The sequence below is a fragment of the Lutjanus erythropterus genome, chromosome 7, assembly GCF_056507025.1.
Source record: "Lutjanus erythropterus isolate fLutEry1 chromosome 7, fLutEry1.hap2, whole genome shotgun sequence".
NCBI lineage: Eukaryota > Metazoa > Chordata > Actinopteri > Lutjaniformes > Lutjanidae > Lutjanus > Lutjanus erythropterus.
In genome coordinates, this window is record NC_139323.1 from 4,523,401 (window position 1) to 4,539,357 (window position 15,957).

Here is a 15,957-nt window from a genome sequence, read left to right on the forward strand (position 1 = left end):
ATGTGCAAATGGAGCACAGTCTGAGGTACAATGATATATATATATGTATACAACAATATGACATGTCACAGCTGGTATATCCATTACCAGTGTAAACACGTTTTGTGCAGTTATTTATGAGAAGTTATTGCATTTATGATAGTTAGATGGCCACTCATTCGTCTTTATTTTTTCTGTTTTAATAAAAAAAAAAAAAAAAAAATACCAGAAAAACAAACTTGACAAATAAATATCAGTATATACAGTACATGTGGTTGTGTGATTGAAAGTCTGTTATCTTCCTCCTGCTATACTACACCCTTCTGGTCCTCATGTGAGCGCTGGTGGAAGACGAAAGAGACAGCAGCGTCCCAGGAGGCCTTCAACACCTGGTCCCTCAGGCCCTTCTTGTCGAAGCAGTGGTTCCACTGGGACAAGTCACTGGTACAGTCAGCGTCCTCTGCAGGAGGCCGCACCTCCTTGCTGTTCACGCAGCGGCGACAGCGAAACCTAACACCACCACAAGAGGGAGGCAGAGAGGCTGAGTCAATACATACGCTATGATCAGACGTTATTATGGGTGATGAACTAGTGTTAGCATTACCAAGAAAACTTTGACACAGCAGAGCCAAGTCCTGCTGTCAGACATCAGCAGCAGCCATAATAAAGGACCATTCTGTAGTTCACTGAGAATATTAATACAGGGTTCCTTTTCTGAAGTCAAATTCAAGCACTTTTCAAGAATTTTCAAGGTACTTTTTGCAATGTTTTCCAGCACCCTACAGCTGTGATAAATGACATTCATATACATGTATATTCCCAAAATGTATAACTCAAAGTTTATTGTGCTCTAAACAACCAAAATTGTTTAATGACAGAATTCTGACTGAATTTACTCACTTATATGAGATTACTTCATAAAAAAATCTTCCTGTATCACTCAGTAAAATGGATTGTGCAGAATAAATTATGTCTTTAGTTTAAACACGGAACTGTAGAAAATTATACATAAATCAGTGTTTAATCCCATTTTTTGTTGATGATTCTATTTATTAGGCCTACGACGATACACTTATTTTCCAGTTCAAAACAAGCCCAATACTTAGGTGCTGATTTGATATGTATTGCGATTCAATATTATCATTTATTGTGATTTTTATTTGCTTTATTTTTATTAGCACTAAACCAAGGGAAAAAGTTGAATCCTACACTTCTAGAGACGTTTAGTGTGAGCTGATTCAGGAATCGAAGAAGAATCATGATATTTATCAATTGTTTTTCTCCCACCCCTATTATTTGTAGTAGAACAACTCTCTCTTATCTTTGTCAGCCATGCCAGTTGTGCACATGAGATATGGATACTGTATGAACAAGAAAAAAAATGTAATATCTATCTGAGTGGTTGTTTGAGATAACTATCTTAATAAAATCAATTAACTTAGCAGCAGAATCAGCACAATGAGCAGCATAAAGAACTTTACTTGTCATGTGTGTCGCTGCAGGTCTCCTCGTTGAGAGTGAAAAGTTCACGTAGTTCACCCAGAGAGAAGTGACGCTCCACGTCCTGCTCTTCATCCACCACACAGCTGCTGAGGGCTTTCTTATGAGCCTGTCTCTGCAGGATCTTCTCCTCGATCGTCCCCGTCTGTCAGCACACAAACACACGAGTCAAACATCCACCTGTCTGCAGACCTGCTGCTCTCATGTGTCTGTTATCAAGTCTTAAACTTTGCTTGATAATTGTATCATTGAGGAAAAAAGTCATTTATGTCTAAGGAAATATTAGTGTGACATTAAGCTGTGATGATGTGTTTTTTTTCTGAGCTGTGTTGTACTGACAGAGAGCAGCCTGTAGATGTAGCACGTCTTCTTCTGGCCGTCTCTCCACACACGTGCCATCGCCTGTTCGTCATTGGCTGGGTTCCAGTCAGGATCAAACATAACCAAGCGATTAGCACCAATCAGATTCAGGCCACATCCACCAGCCTTGCTGCTCAGCATGAAGATGAACTCTGGGTTCTGGAGAAACAGATGGGTTTAGATTCTGTCCAGCTGCTTTTCAAAGCTCAAAGTGTTTTATAAAACAGTTTCTGACTCACTGATGGACTGTTGAATCTTTCCACGATCTTGGCTCTCTTTTTGATGGACATTGTGCCGTCCAGTCGTACATACAGGTATCTGTGAAAGACCAGGAGGAGGGATGTTGCTGACTTTGACTGGCTGATCATATCATATAGATAAAATTAAATGGTGGTTTCCCAAAAAGCACCTTCTATCTCTGCACAGCTTTTCAAACAGGTCCAGTGTCTGAGTGTAGTTGGAGACGAGCACCACCTTGTCACTAGTTGTAGTCCTCGTCATCGCCAGGATGTAGTCAAGAACCAGCATTTTACCTGCAACAAACCAAACAGCTCACAATTATTAAACCTGTTACAACTGATTCATTTGTCCACCTAGAGGCCTCCTCCACCAACATGGAACCATCCCTGTTCTGGTTCAAGCACCTCATTTTGAACTGTTCTGGGCCCCATTTCCCAGAGCCTTCGTAGCGCTACGTGCATCGTAAGTTGTGTTTTAAGGTCTCCTGCGCTGTTTCCCAGAGTTGGGAAACAGCCTGTAAGCTTAAGGGAGACCTTAAAACACTTTAATTATGGCTCAGTCCAGGTGACTGACGGGATCAGATTATTATTCTACGTGTCTGACAACATTACAGAATGGATCCAAACAGAGACAGACCTTTTTGTTGTAAAGTAAAATGCATTTTGTTGAACTAGAAACAGCCATTATATTTGTCTTGTCAGAACCACTAGATTCCATGTATAGAAACTAGTTTTATCTTCATAAAACACAATTCATTCAGTCTTGACAAACAAACTCATCAAAACTGTCTTGATAAACTCTTGTTTCTTGGGGCTAGATGTTCAAATATCAGGAGAGGAGTGAGAGGTCAGACATCAGATGTGTACCACAGCACAAGACTATATGAGATATCACAAAGCTCCCAAGGATCCTGACCAGAGCTGGTTATTGAATTAGAGCTCATTTTGCTGGAAAAGGTTCCTTAGAGACACCAGAAATTAGCTGTCATGGTCAACTTCCAAACAGTTGCTCACAGCGGAGCACGATCATTCATTTGGAGTCGTGTCTGAGTCCCCATCAGAGCTGTACTGAGCTGCATTGTTCATGTTCTTACCAGAGAGCTGAGGCTCCACAGCTTTAGTGCTGTAGCCTGGTGGAAACAGATCCAGGGCCCCCTCAAAGCCCTCCTCACCCTCCACACACTTCTCATGGATGAGAGCTGGATCTGGGACACAACAGTGGTTAGTGTTATTTCAACCAAGTAACAGATGATTCTAAATAAGAAAACATATGGATACTATACATCCAATACCATAAAAGACAACTAGATAGACATCCTCAACCTCTGTTTCTCGGTGTGAGAGTGTGTTCTGTTTGTTTGAAGCACTTACGATTGCACAGTTTCTTGAGTGATGTGATGGAAGACAAGGAGGAGACACTGATTTTGCCTTCCTGTAATGTCTCAATAGGTTTGGCCTGCCTCAGGAAGCGTTTATAGAGCTCTGTCTGCAGAGGAGTCAACCTGCAGGGAAACAGTCACAGCCACACTCATTACTTCTGCTTTATGTTTTAAGTGAAATATCTTTCTTCAGATATTGTTAAATGTTATACAAAATATTACAATATAGAGTATTAGATTTATGCTGAATACTTTTTGAGAAATGATTGAGATGTGCATGTAGCCATATTTCCTGTTTGAAGTTAAGTTCAAGTGAAATTATTTGCATGTTTTTCTTGAGACTATATTCTAAACTAATGCAGTGAAGATTGTTGGCTTCATTCACTAAAACAAACCAAATCAAATAACATCTATTCACACACTTACAATCACTTAAAAGACAAAAATCATGACTGTTTAATATCTGCTTTGCCATCATAACACTCTCAGCAGAAATCAAATGAATCAACCTACCTGCAACACACAACCTGCTCAATCTTCACAGGCAGATATTTAGACAAGATGTCAGAGGTTCTCCTGATCAAACACCTGTTCAGAACAACATGGTGAGTATAGAGATGGATGCTACATACAATCAAAGCATTTTTACACCCAGTGTTTTATACAAGTATTTGTTTTTAAAGTGTACAGAGCTATCATATCACATTATGTGGTTAAGCTACATTTGAGAAAGTTAAATATACTTGTAAGAACAAAACTTTCTACTCATACTTTAAAAGCTTTGACTGAAAACATAAGAAAAATTATTCTAATTGTGATTATGACTATTCTAATTATCTGTGAACTCTGTGAAACAGTTTTTTTTTATATTTCAACAACAACAGACTTTAATGTCACTGTGAAATCCTGAAGTGATTATTTGTCCAATTGCAGGTAAACCATCATCTTTCCTATTCCTAAACCTTTTTCTCAATCAAATTCAAGCATTTTCAAGTTTTTCCAGCACCTTGCATCTGTTGTAAAAGACATATTTATATTCATGTATTTGCTCAAAATGTTTAAATCAGATGTTATTGTGCTATAAACAACAACAAACCACAAACAAAGCTTCACGTTTCAAAATGTGACACCTGTCTGTAAGTAGACTTGGCATCCTATTAGAACTGCTATAATTAAACAATTAATCCATTATTTATTGATAATTAAATTAACTTCCAACATTTTGAGAATGAATTAATCAGTTTTTCAGGCAGAAAAAAAATCAAAAGTCTCTCATTTCAGCTTCACAAATGTGAATATTTTCTGGTTTCTTTACTCCTCTCTGACAGTAATTGAATATCTTTCAGTTGCGGACAAAACAAGTTTGATAATGTCATCTTGAGCTTTGCAAAAAACTGATCGACATTTTTCACCATTTTTGGACATTTTATGGACCAAACAACTAGTTGATTAATCGAGGAAATAATGGACAGATTCATCGATAATGAATGATCATTAGCTGCAGCCCTACATCCTATGACCAATACAAAGTAATCAAACAAACAATTACTAGACAAATAACTTAAATTTAAATAAAATTCTTCTCTTTTTGTCTTTTTCCGTACAAACACAAACTTATGACTTACACCCCCTAATACATGGACATATTAAAAATTAAAAAAACAAAAATATATTTAAATAAAATAATATTGAACTCACCTGTTGACGACGCTGATGAGCTCCTTGAGTTTCTCCTCTCCAGTCTGTCTGTCTTTATCACTGGCGTCTGCATCTCGACCCTTGAGGATGGGAAGCTCAAATCGCTTTTTAAACTCCTGTGCTGTGCCTGCCATCCAGGTGAATAAAACAAATGAAGGAGATCAGGACAAACAGCAGACAGAACTCTAATGTGTTTTAGCTGTTTTGTGTGTGTAGATCTCCTTTACCAAGGATTCCAGCATTAACAAAGTGGACCAGGCTGAAGTACTCCAGCAGGTCGTTCTGGATAGGGGTGCCTGATATGAGCACTCTTCTCTGGGCGCTCATGCTGTTCAGGGCCTGGTATGTCTGGTTGTCAGAGTTCTTCAGCCGATGGCCCTGCAGTACACACAAATATTAATGTTACATCATCGTTTTAACAGTTCTTCACAGCTCTGAGGTGTAATGGACTAGATGAAATACCTCATCACAGATGACAAGTCCAACTTTGCCCTTGTGCAGAACCCCAGCATGAAGCCGAAACGTCTCATATGAGATGATGAGGATGGGGGTCGGTACTCTCAAACCATGCTGAGAGATGAAGTTCACTAGAAATCACAGAAAACAAACAGATTACTGAGCAGGGCCGGTTATCAGAAGAGCAGATGTCTTGTTGAGGCAGAGGGGGAGAGATAAACTACCTAATTTTCTATCGATCTCATCCTTTGAGCCTCCATCAATGGCCACCGGTGTGACACGTCCTCCCAGCCACTTTCCCACTTCATTGTACCAGTTGCGAACCAGGCTGGAAGGTGAAACCACGATGACCTTGTCTATCTCTGGCTTGGCGTCAGGGCTTTGGCGTAGCAGGGTCCACATGAGGGTGATGCACTGCAGGGTCTTCCCCAGGCCCATCTCATCAGCCATGATGCAGCCATATGAGCCTGAGATGCGCCTGCCCGTCACACACTCCCACAAGAACTTCACCCCCTCAAGAAATTAAAGAGAAAAAAAAAATCTAACTTATGGTTCACTACTCACTTTTTATGGACGTTTCAAATGTATCTTATGGTCCCCCTCATATCTGAAGGGAAGGAAAGATCGAGAAAAAGCTGCTGCTTCTCAATCAGTTTCTGAAGAATAATGTAAGAATCTGCATCTCTACACTACTGTTATGATAAATGTAACATGTAATTCTTTTAAATTACCATTTATTTATTTTAGTCAGTGAAGTGAAAAAAATACAATCTTAGGTTTACCTCTCTCTGATGCGGTCTGAGAACTTTTCCTAAAACTGGATCCACAACAACATGGACTGGTAGTTTCTCTCTGGACAGGACAAAGAACAATCTTTTCAAACATTTCCTTTTATTACAAAAACTCCAAGCACTGATAGAGCTGTGTCTACGAAGGCTGTGAAGTATTTTCTTAAAGCTGCAAAAAGCACAGTTCATGTCTACAAATTCATACATCGGATCAGTGTTAAATATTTAAAGGGACAGTATGGATTTTCTGACACGAGGTTGTATGAGATACTTATTCATAGTCAAGTGTCACACCCCAAGTGTACGCTAGTGGAAGTGTACACTGTATTTAGAATATTTTCAAAACTTTGCCATGCTGTCAGACAGACCTGTCCAGTGGGAAATGGCTGTTATATAAGGTAAATATCTCTCTCCAAGCCAACCAGACTCCTTTGACTAAATCAAACATTTTACCTCGCACAGCACAGATGGTGGTCTACCTCTGCCTCGATTGGTTAGTTTGTTATTGTGCCACTTCAGTGTTTTAAAAGGTTAGTTTGGATTCATCAAAATCACACAATAACACAAACAAACGATCTAATTGAGGCAACAGTAGACCAACAACTCCTGTCTTCTGTAAGGAGTGACTGATATCGCCTGGATACTGTGATATTTGGCTTATGCAATAGCAGTTTCCTGTCAGAAAAGGCTGTCTGACAGCAAGGTAAAGTGGTGAAGACAGTCATAATATAGTGTACACTGAAAGTGATATTGATTTTTAGGTGTCTTGTGACTCTGTCCACAGCAGGACATTGTTTAGCTTCCTACACTGGTACCACTACCGCTTCTCCAAACTGGGGGCATGTTGACTGCCATCTACTGCAGATACTACACTGACCATGGATAAATGCCTCTTAACAACCACACTTCAAGTAATCCAAATGATCTCTGTAAACGGATTGTACTTCCTAAATAAAAAACATTAATTTACTGAACTTGTTCAAGTTATGCTGCAATTTTTATATACTCGCTTGTGGGGAAATCCCCACAAACTGTCTGCTGAACTGCACAAGCTCTCCACAACTACCAGTTTAAATCATTCTCTAACATACAAACTTCACTCATGCAGCTTTAAAGGGACAGTTCACACAAGAATGAAAATTCAGTCATTATCTACTCACCCTCATACGGACTGAAGGTCAGGTTTAGTTTGATTGTCCACAAAACACGATTGTACTTTCACAGGAAAACGGTGTCGCAGAATCTGGAATCTGAAAAAAGTTTTCCAATGTACAAAACAACCGAAAAAAAACAACAAACAAAAAACATAAAAAGCCTCCATACTGCTCATCTGGTGTAATTAAAGTCTCCTAAAGCCCCAACATGCCACGTTGATTTGAAAGATGTCATTTACACCATGTTTTTTTTTTTTAGCATAAATCTTCTCTGGAGATCCTTAGCTTGGAGCCAAGTTCACATACACGTGCACACTGTCTGAACTGAATGTGTGTGGTGTGACAGTGTGCGCACACACAAGTCAGGACTTTAGGAGGCTTGGATTACACCAGATGAGCAGTATGGAGACATTTTGTTTTTTCTGTTGTTTCGTACATTTGAAAACTTTTTTCAGATTCCAGATTCTACAACACTGTTTTCCTGTGAAACTCCAGCAGTGTTTTGTTGACTAAAAAACTAAATCCAACCTTCAATCAGCAGAGGGTGAGCAGATAATGACTGAATATTTTTTGGTGAGCTATCATTTTAACTAACAGTCAAGCCTTTTCACATGAGATCAAGTAAAATTGAATGAGGAAAGGTCCTGTGTGTTTTGAACCTACTTGTCAGCTTTGATCAGGTCGTGAGCGCTCAGAGTCGGAGGCTCATAAAGAACCAAAGCATCTTCTGTGAAGGGATCATGAAGTGCTTTCCTCACTCCTGCACGCTTCAGACCAAGTGCCCTGATTCCCAGACAGCCTGTGGTTTATTGATCAAGAGAGCAGTGGAAGTCATTCTTTTCCTACTGCACTAAATATTACAGAGAAGTCATAGTGACAGGAGAAATGTTACCTGTGTAGTTTGGAATAGGAACTTTAAATGGCTTGGAGAGAATACTTCGAATAAACGCCTCCTGCAGAAAGGATTTTATACATGTGACCCAAGTCATGACATCAAATTACAACCATCACCGTATTCAGAGAGATTACATTCAACAACGCTTACATGTTTGGCACCATCCATACAAGCAGGCCGGTTGTTCAGCTGTGTCAGAGGCTTTCTGTAAGGAGAAATATGGATTTCTCTGACCTCTTTATCACCTTTTCGTCTTTTCTCCTGTGAAAAAAGCATCACACGTTTCAATTCCATGCACACTATTGATCACCAACATAACACTCAATTATTATCATTTTTCACTCACAAATACAGTTTTCCCCATTTCCCAAACAAGAAGCATGGGGAAAGATAGGTTGACAATTATGAATAAAAACTTCTAGTACCACCCTCCAACAATACTTATGTTTGTACCTTTTGTCCGTTTCTTGCCTTTCTTATCCATAGATGAGACATCCCACAAATAAGATCATTATATTAAAGCTTTCATGAAATTTTAGAAATGAATGATGTGATGTGTTTTGAGTGATTCAGCAATTAACTTAAAATCTTCACTTTGGAGAGTTAAAAATCACCTGTTAAATAACATGGACCTCATAGCTCTATTATCAAGATATATGACAGGCTTATGAGATTGATGTAACAGGGTGTATTCATGAAAGTACTGAATATTTTTTTTTTAACAGCTTTCATCAACATCACTATTTTGTTCACTTTAACAAACTTAATGTATTGATCCCTAATTCCAGAGAAACAGATGAAAATGTTAAGCTGAAGGTTCTGTTAGGAGAGGGACATGCAGCACATTTAGCTTCAGAATATGTGACTGCATGTCATGAAATGAAACACACATGAACAATATCAATGAATGTGACAAATATATCTTGATCTATCTAATATTGAATATTATCAAGTTGAAAACACATAAATACAGGTGTGCATATTTACAGGTTTAAACCTTTTGGTGATCGATTAATCAGTCAGACTAATAGGTTAAGAAAAAAGATTCTCTGATTTCAGCTTCTTAAATGTGAATATTTTCTGTTTTTTCTTACTCCTCTCTGACAATAAACTGAATATCTTTGGGTTGTGAGTAAAACAAGACATTTGAGGACATCATCCTTGACTTTGAGAAACACTGATAGACATTTTTCAACATTTTCTGACATTTTAAACAAACAATTGTTTATCGATTAATCGACTACAAAAAATGTTAGTTGCAGCTCTAATATGTACTGATCTTTTTAAAAATTATATCATCAACACTTTGGCAATATTGTTTATGAAACATTTGTGCCAAAAAAGCGTATTGCATTGAACTGCACTGTGTCTCCAGCTGGAGCTGCTACAACAGTAAAATGCTGCTTTAACATTAATGCATGATCGATCATCTGTGTCACACAGAATAAAGTATCAGTCACAGCAGGAGGCATTTCCTGCACAAACAGTACTTTCACTTTGGTACAGTAAAAGTACATTTTGTTGATGATACCTTTGTATGTTTACTTAAATGGGATTATGGATGCAGGACTTTTACTTGTAACAGAGTATCTATTCATTACATTATTGTATTAGTAAATGAGATGATAAGCTACTTCTTCCAAATGTATGAGTTTCATCTCCTTATAGAGGTTAGTTTGCAGTCAGCTCTACATGTAACAGCTGTGAATTTATAATAGTGATGTTAATGTACTTACAGTCCTACATGTCCACTCTTCATCTTCACAAGAGTCTCCTTGTTTCCGTTTAGCAACCTGACTGGGGGCCAAACTTCTTCTCTGGATTATGAAGAGGACACGCATCAGTCTGTAGCATGTCACAGATATAAATACCTTACTAATAGTAACACTGCCTTTTTCTTACTCACCATTTTTCTTGTCTCCTCGATGCTGTAATGTTGACACTGTTCAGTGCTCAGCTCTTTGATACTAACTTCACTTTTTGTTGTTGTTGTCACTCAGAGACAGTTAGCATTAGCAGCTGTGTCTGCTTCATCTCCTCAGTGAAGCCTCTCATGTCTGAGCTGCTGTTAGTTTATAAAACAGTAACTGAACGTTCGTCCTCCGAGCTGACACACACACACAGCAACACACAACAGTTACTACAGTGGACTACGGTGATGGTAGTTCAATGAAAAAGCTAGAATGGCATTAGTTTGAAGTGTAGTCTTCCTCGGTTTAGTTTTATTCCGGTTGGTGTTAAAATTCGCGCTAAATGTTGCACAACACTACGGCAAGCCTGAAAGGTCAAACAAACCGCTTGTGACTGGCCGCCCGCTGTGGATTCTTCTTCTTCTTCGTTTTGGCAGATTAGACGCTGAAATGGCGTAACGATGCCCCCTACTGTTTGTTATTAAAGTTCCTCTAACAGTAATTTACATTTTGGTGTCCCACTACCAAAAAACAGATTTAAAAGCATTAATGTGGAAATCTTAGATGTTCACCAAGATCTTCCTATTAACTACTGTAATCCAAAGAAATATTTGACCCCTAAATTTCAATTCATGAGAATAACAGATATGAAAAACATCTGTTAAATATCTGATAAAAAATTTGAAGTGTGTGTGTGTGTGTGTGTGTGTGTGGGGGGGGGGGGGGGGGGGGGTACATTTATTTTGTAATTCTTAATATTATTATAGATAAATTATGGAGCTCTGAAACAAAAATAATAATTCTCTGAATTTGATAAGTTTCTTTTTTTTTTTTTTTGAGAAATCAGGTGAATTTAGAAGGTTTATAGTGTTCTTCACAGTGTGAACACTCTGATAAAATGGTGTACTGGAATTTGAATTTGTTTTTTTGTCCAGGATAGTTAAATGTTTGACAAACCTCTTCAACCAATAGGTGGCAGCTTCTCCTTTCTTTACACTCAGGTGTCTCTTCATGCTGAGCTCAGACTGTTTGGCTACACCTACTGAGATGTTATCATCAGTGGTACACTTTGTTCTGTAGAGGAGACCCTCCCTCCTCCTGTCTGTGGCAGGCATTAATGCAGACTGCACTGTACTGATGGTAGTGATGCTTTTACTCCAAAACAGTAATCCAAACTATTTAATTCAGTTTAATCCTCCATAATAATTTTTTGTCTGTGTTTCCAGTAGAATTTATGGTCTCAGAAAGAGAATCCAAATTCATATACTGATCACTTTCAATGAGATGTGGATATATGGTGTGGTCTGTTCATTTCAGACAGGATTTTAGGCTTTTAGAATTATAAAAGTTTACAGTATTGTACCTGTAAAAACCTGAATAAACTCATTAAGAAGGCAGGCTCTGTGATTGGTTGCAAACTGGACTCATTTGAAGGCGTGGTGGAAAGGAGGAAACTGAACAAACTGTTATCCATCATGGACAACCTTGACCATCCTCTCCTTCACACACTGGACAAACAGCTACCTCATTTCTCACTGTCTTGTGTATTTAATTGTTCTTCTATTTTACGTTGCATTTTTGATATTCTCCGACAGTGTTGTGGTATTACTGGTATTTACTGTTGTAAATTTTTGTATTCTCATATATTTTATTTTTTGATCTGTTTTTCTCCTGTGGTATTTACATGTATATTACTGTCCACGTACTGTCTGATGACTTGCTGTTGTAACACAAGATTTTCCAGTTTGGCATCAATAAAGTACTATCTATCTATCTATCTATCTATCTATCTATCTATCTATCTATCTATCTATCTATCTATCTATCTATCTATCTATCTATCTAACTAACTAACTAACCTCAAATGTTTATAATATGATCAGTTAACAGTAGTGTTTTCATCAGTTTTAATGTTATTATTTACAAATTAGACTCAGTTCTTTTTTAACATCATTCCCTTTTGTAAGACCAGTCATCTCATGCTGTGTTTTCACTTTTAATACTGCAGATGCCTTTTGTGCCTTTAAGATACCAAGTAGTACTGAAACCTCTCCAGTCAAACAAGACCTGCATTCAATCCTTTTGGTACCCAGATTTAGAAAAAAATGACTATTTATATAGTTTTGCTTACAGCTAAAGAAGAACCTACTGGCATCAGTATCATGTTAAAGGTCATTTTGTAAACAATACTCAGCCATAGTTATGATTATATATTATTAAAATATTCAAATTTACTGACAGTAATATGATGGTTGGGTTGGTAATAGGAACCAATGTATCAGCACATATGAGGGAGGTCTGTTATACATTTTTGACTGCCTGTTATAACTGCCTGAATAAGACGTCACTGGAATCATGTTTTGTTTGCAGGTTAATCATTAGTTCTGAATGAGTACCATCCATCTGTTACAACACAGAAGGAGCATAATAAAACTTTACAATTGTAAAGGCATTGATTACTGATACCCAGCCCTAATCATAAGCACTGCAGTCTTTAAAGAGCAGAGTTACACTGAGGAGTGAGGCAGAGGAAGTCCTGAATTGACTGAAGCCAGACAAAAGACCTTTTAGACTGTTTTATTATTTATAATGTACAAAAATAGTGGTCAGAAGGCATTTTTGAATACATTGTCAAAAAATTCTGAATATATTTGAGATAATACAGTACCACGACATATATGAAGACTATGAACAAGTTTGCACGTGCAGACTGTTGAGTGATGAGCTGACGGGCTCACAGCTGAATTACTGTCCCGTGTGATGGGTTGTGATGTACAGTACAGGTTAGAGTCCTGGGGTGAGAGCAGTTGTAGCAGCCCTGCTTCAGGAGTGAACCACAGAGCAGATGGTGGTGTTTCCCTGGCAGGACATGGAGCGGGACGGAGCGGGTCACAGTTTAGTCTTCAACACCTATCCACACACACAAGGCTTATCTCAGTAACACTTTATCTGAAGCTTTGCTGGTGAGGGATTTTGAGACATCATGAGTGCATTTAGCGTTCTTGCCGATTGATGTGTTGATCATTTTCTTGATTAATTGATTCATTCACCCTGTCACAATTTTGTCAGTTGCAAACATAGACTTCTTAAGAAGAGGTCATGCGTATTGTAATATCTGCTGCATCAATTATCTTTTAGGGGCAATGCAAACAATGAATGAATGATAGAAAACTGATGAATATTAGTTTATGCCAGAGATCAATTAATTTTACATAATCAATTAATCATTGAAGCTCTACCCTACAACAGCATTTCTATGTTGAATACTTTTAATTTTACTTTTAACGCTCACTAAAGAATACAGAATAATCCATCTATCTGGCGTGAACTTTGTGTCATTCATTAATGTTTTGCATTTGCATAATTGATGCATCGCATTTTACAACATGCATGATCTCTTCTTAGGAAGTCTGGTTTGGTGTCTGTTGTTGTCTGGGTAGAAGCAGAGGACCTACAGGGCTTATACATATTCAGTGAACAGGTTGTTATCATGAAAAGAGGAAAAAATTTGGCTGAAATCAGGAGAAATAAAGAAAAATTATGATCCCTGGAGGAAATAAGGAGAGGGTGATGAAAAACAGGAGTCTGGGAAAACAGAGAGAGTTGACAAGTATGATGTTTAAACCTGCACTAAACAGCAATTGATGTAGTGGTATAAAGAAAACAACTCTGAACTTAAGAGTGTAAACTGATATATTTTACTCAAGGATGGTGGTATTAAACTATATCTCTCCTTATTACTCTTACTGAAGTACTTTGTGTATATGTACTTTGTTGAATATTGTGTGTAAATCAGTAAACTGGATGATCCTGTTTCTATTTCTGGTGTCACTCTATTGAGTCTGGAGTGTGCAAACAGAATTATTATAGACTTTATTAAAGTTTAACGATGAAGTAATGAATTTAAAAAAAAAAAGTTTTTATAAATCAATTCATTAGTCAAAATGTTATCACTGTCCAGTGAAACATCTCCAAAGCTAGTGACTTTAAATTTCTGAGAATTTTGTTCAGTTTTCCTTAATGGGCAAAGACATTCTCCTACTTTTTAGGCTAAATAAAATATTTACAAATTTTGGATTTTAAAATGTGTTATGGGGTAGTTCACCCAAAAATTCAGATTCAGTCATTATCTACTCACCCTCATGCCGACTGAAGTTCAGGGTTTAGTTTTTAGTCCACAAAACTCTGCTGGAGTTTCACAGGACAACAGTGTTGTAGAATGTCCTCCATATTGCTCGTCTTGTGTAATCTGAGACTCCTAATTTTATGTGTAGGTTTTTTTTTTTGTTTTGTTTTGTTTTTTTGGTTGAGTTTTTCCGTTTGCAAACTGGTCACCATTCACTTCCATTGTTTGGGAGATTCCTGTGAAACATTCAGTCAGCATGAGGGTGAGTAGATAATGAATGAATTTTCATTTTTGGTGAACTATCCCTTTAACCAAAACCTCATCTGACACATTGTGCCTTTTATTTAAAGGCATATAGCATGGTACCTTATAATAAGTTACTGGTGGAGTAAATTTAAGTTTAAATTTACTAAATGGTGCGCACACAGTGCAAGTATACTTGTTATTCAGATGGCATGCTCAACACTCCATACACTTTATTATTACCATGTTTTGAGACTTTAAGATCACTATGAGATTAATGTCAAATCTGTTGGTAAGAAAAATCGACTGAGTTTATATCAGTATAGACATAATGGGCTTCATGATGCCTCAAAATGTACAACCATACTTCAGGAAAAGTGTTACTCTTCTCTCAACTGAATATGGATTGTTCTATATAAAAAATGAAAAAAACATGGAAAAACATAGATATACATGGCTACTTCATTCATAATAAACATCATCATGAGCTGGTTTAATGCAAATAATGAATAAATAAAATAATTTAAACAATAAATACTCTTATATACAGTAAGGCAACATGATGCATAGCATCTAACAGAGAGTTAGGTACACAGAAGTGTGGATCTGAACAGTGACAGAAGGCCTCAGAAATGATTCAACTGTATGCACACATGTGACAGCAAAGGAAAGCAATATCAACTGTTTTATTACCACAGCAACTTGACTATACTTCTTCAGGACAGCAGATCTATAATAGTGTATGTATATACGATCTTTGATATCATTTTTCTGTTTGGATTAGTTACACTTCAGCTCTTAAAGGGACACTCCACTTTTTTGCACTGTTTTATCCACGGGAGATTGATAGCAATTAAATCTCTATAAAGGGTATAAAGGGTGCTCCTCATCTGCCTACCATGCTTCCTCAACCATCCTCAGGTGACCCAGAAACTGACCTGGTCCATCATCAGGAAGGAGGACGTGGCCCAGAGGAGGCCTGAGCAAGGACGCAAGAGACAAGAAGTCTTTTATCAATGGCTCCCTCCACTGGTCTTTACCATCCTCACGTCTTCGGTGGAAGACACGAAGATGCAACGACAAGATGCAAATGTAGGAAAGGAGGAGACATTTGAGACAAATGAGAAGCACCCATTGTCTGAGTTTATCTAATCTTAACATAAAGCAGAGGGAAACAGTTAATCTACCTCTTTGAAAGGTGAAAGTCTTCACCAAAGCTTATTTATGTGT

At 37.7% G+C, this 15,957-nt stretch overlaps 1 protein-coding gene across 1 annotated transcript; it reads right to left on the reverse strand.

Moving 5' to 3' along the window:
• Nucleotides 1-188: 188 nt before the first annotated feature.
• On the reverse strand, nucleotides 189-10,727 carry rad54l (RAD54 like). The gene is made up of 18 exons (XM_084722438.1): nucleotides 10,355-10,727; nucleotides 10,185-10,265; nucleotides 8,599-8,709; nucleotides 8,446-8,506; nucleotides 8,217-8,352; nucleotides 6,394-6,463; nucleotides 5,836-6,124; nucleotides 5,618-5,742; nucleotides 5,383-5,533; nucleotides 5,156-5,282; nucleotides 3,971-4,045; nucleotides 3,450-3,580; nucleotides 3,173-3,283; nucleotides 2,249-2,372; nucleotides 2,079-2,157; nucleotides 1,819-1,998; nucleotides 1,461-1,624; nucleotides 189-489 (listed from the first exon to the last, which is right to left on the reverse strand). The coding sequence occupies exons 1-18, from the start codon at nucleotides 10,355-10,357 to the stop codon at nucleotides 288-290; spliced, it is 2,220 nt and encodes a 739-aa protein (XP_084578564.1). The 5' UTR covers nucleotides 10,358-10,727; the 3' UTR covers nucleotides 189-287.
• Between the last annotated feature and the right edge of the window lie 5,230 nt (nucleotides 10,728-15,957).

Bases quoted from the DNA above. Each gene is read 5' to 3' on its own strand.
- rad54l (XM_084722438.1), bottom strand. The intron at 8,710-10,184 runs GTAAGTACATTA...CTTTTTTCACAG, and splicing joins AAGAGTGGACATGTAGGACT to GAGAAAAGACGAAAAGGTGA. The intron at 3,284-3,449 runs GTAAGTGCTTCA...GTTGTGTCCCAG, and splicing joins ACTCAAGAAACTGTGCAATC to ATCCAGCTCTCATCCATGAG.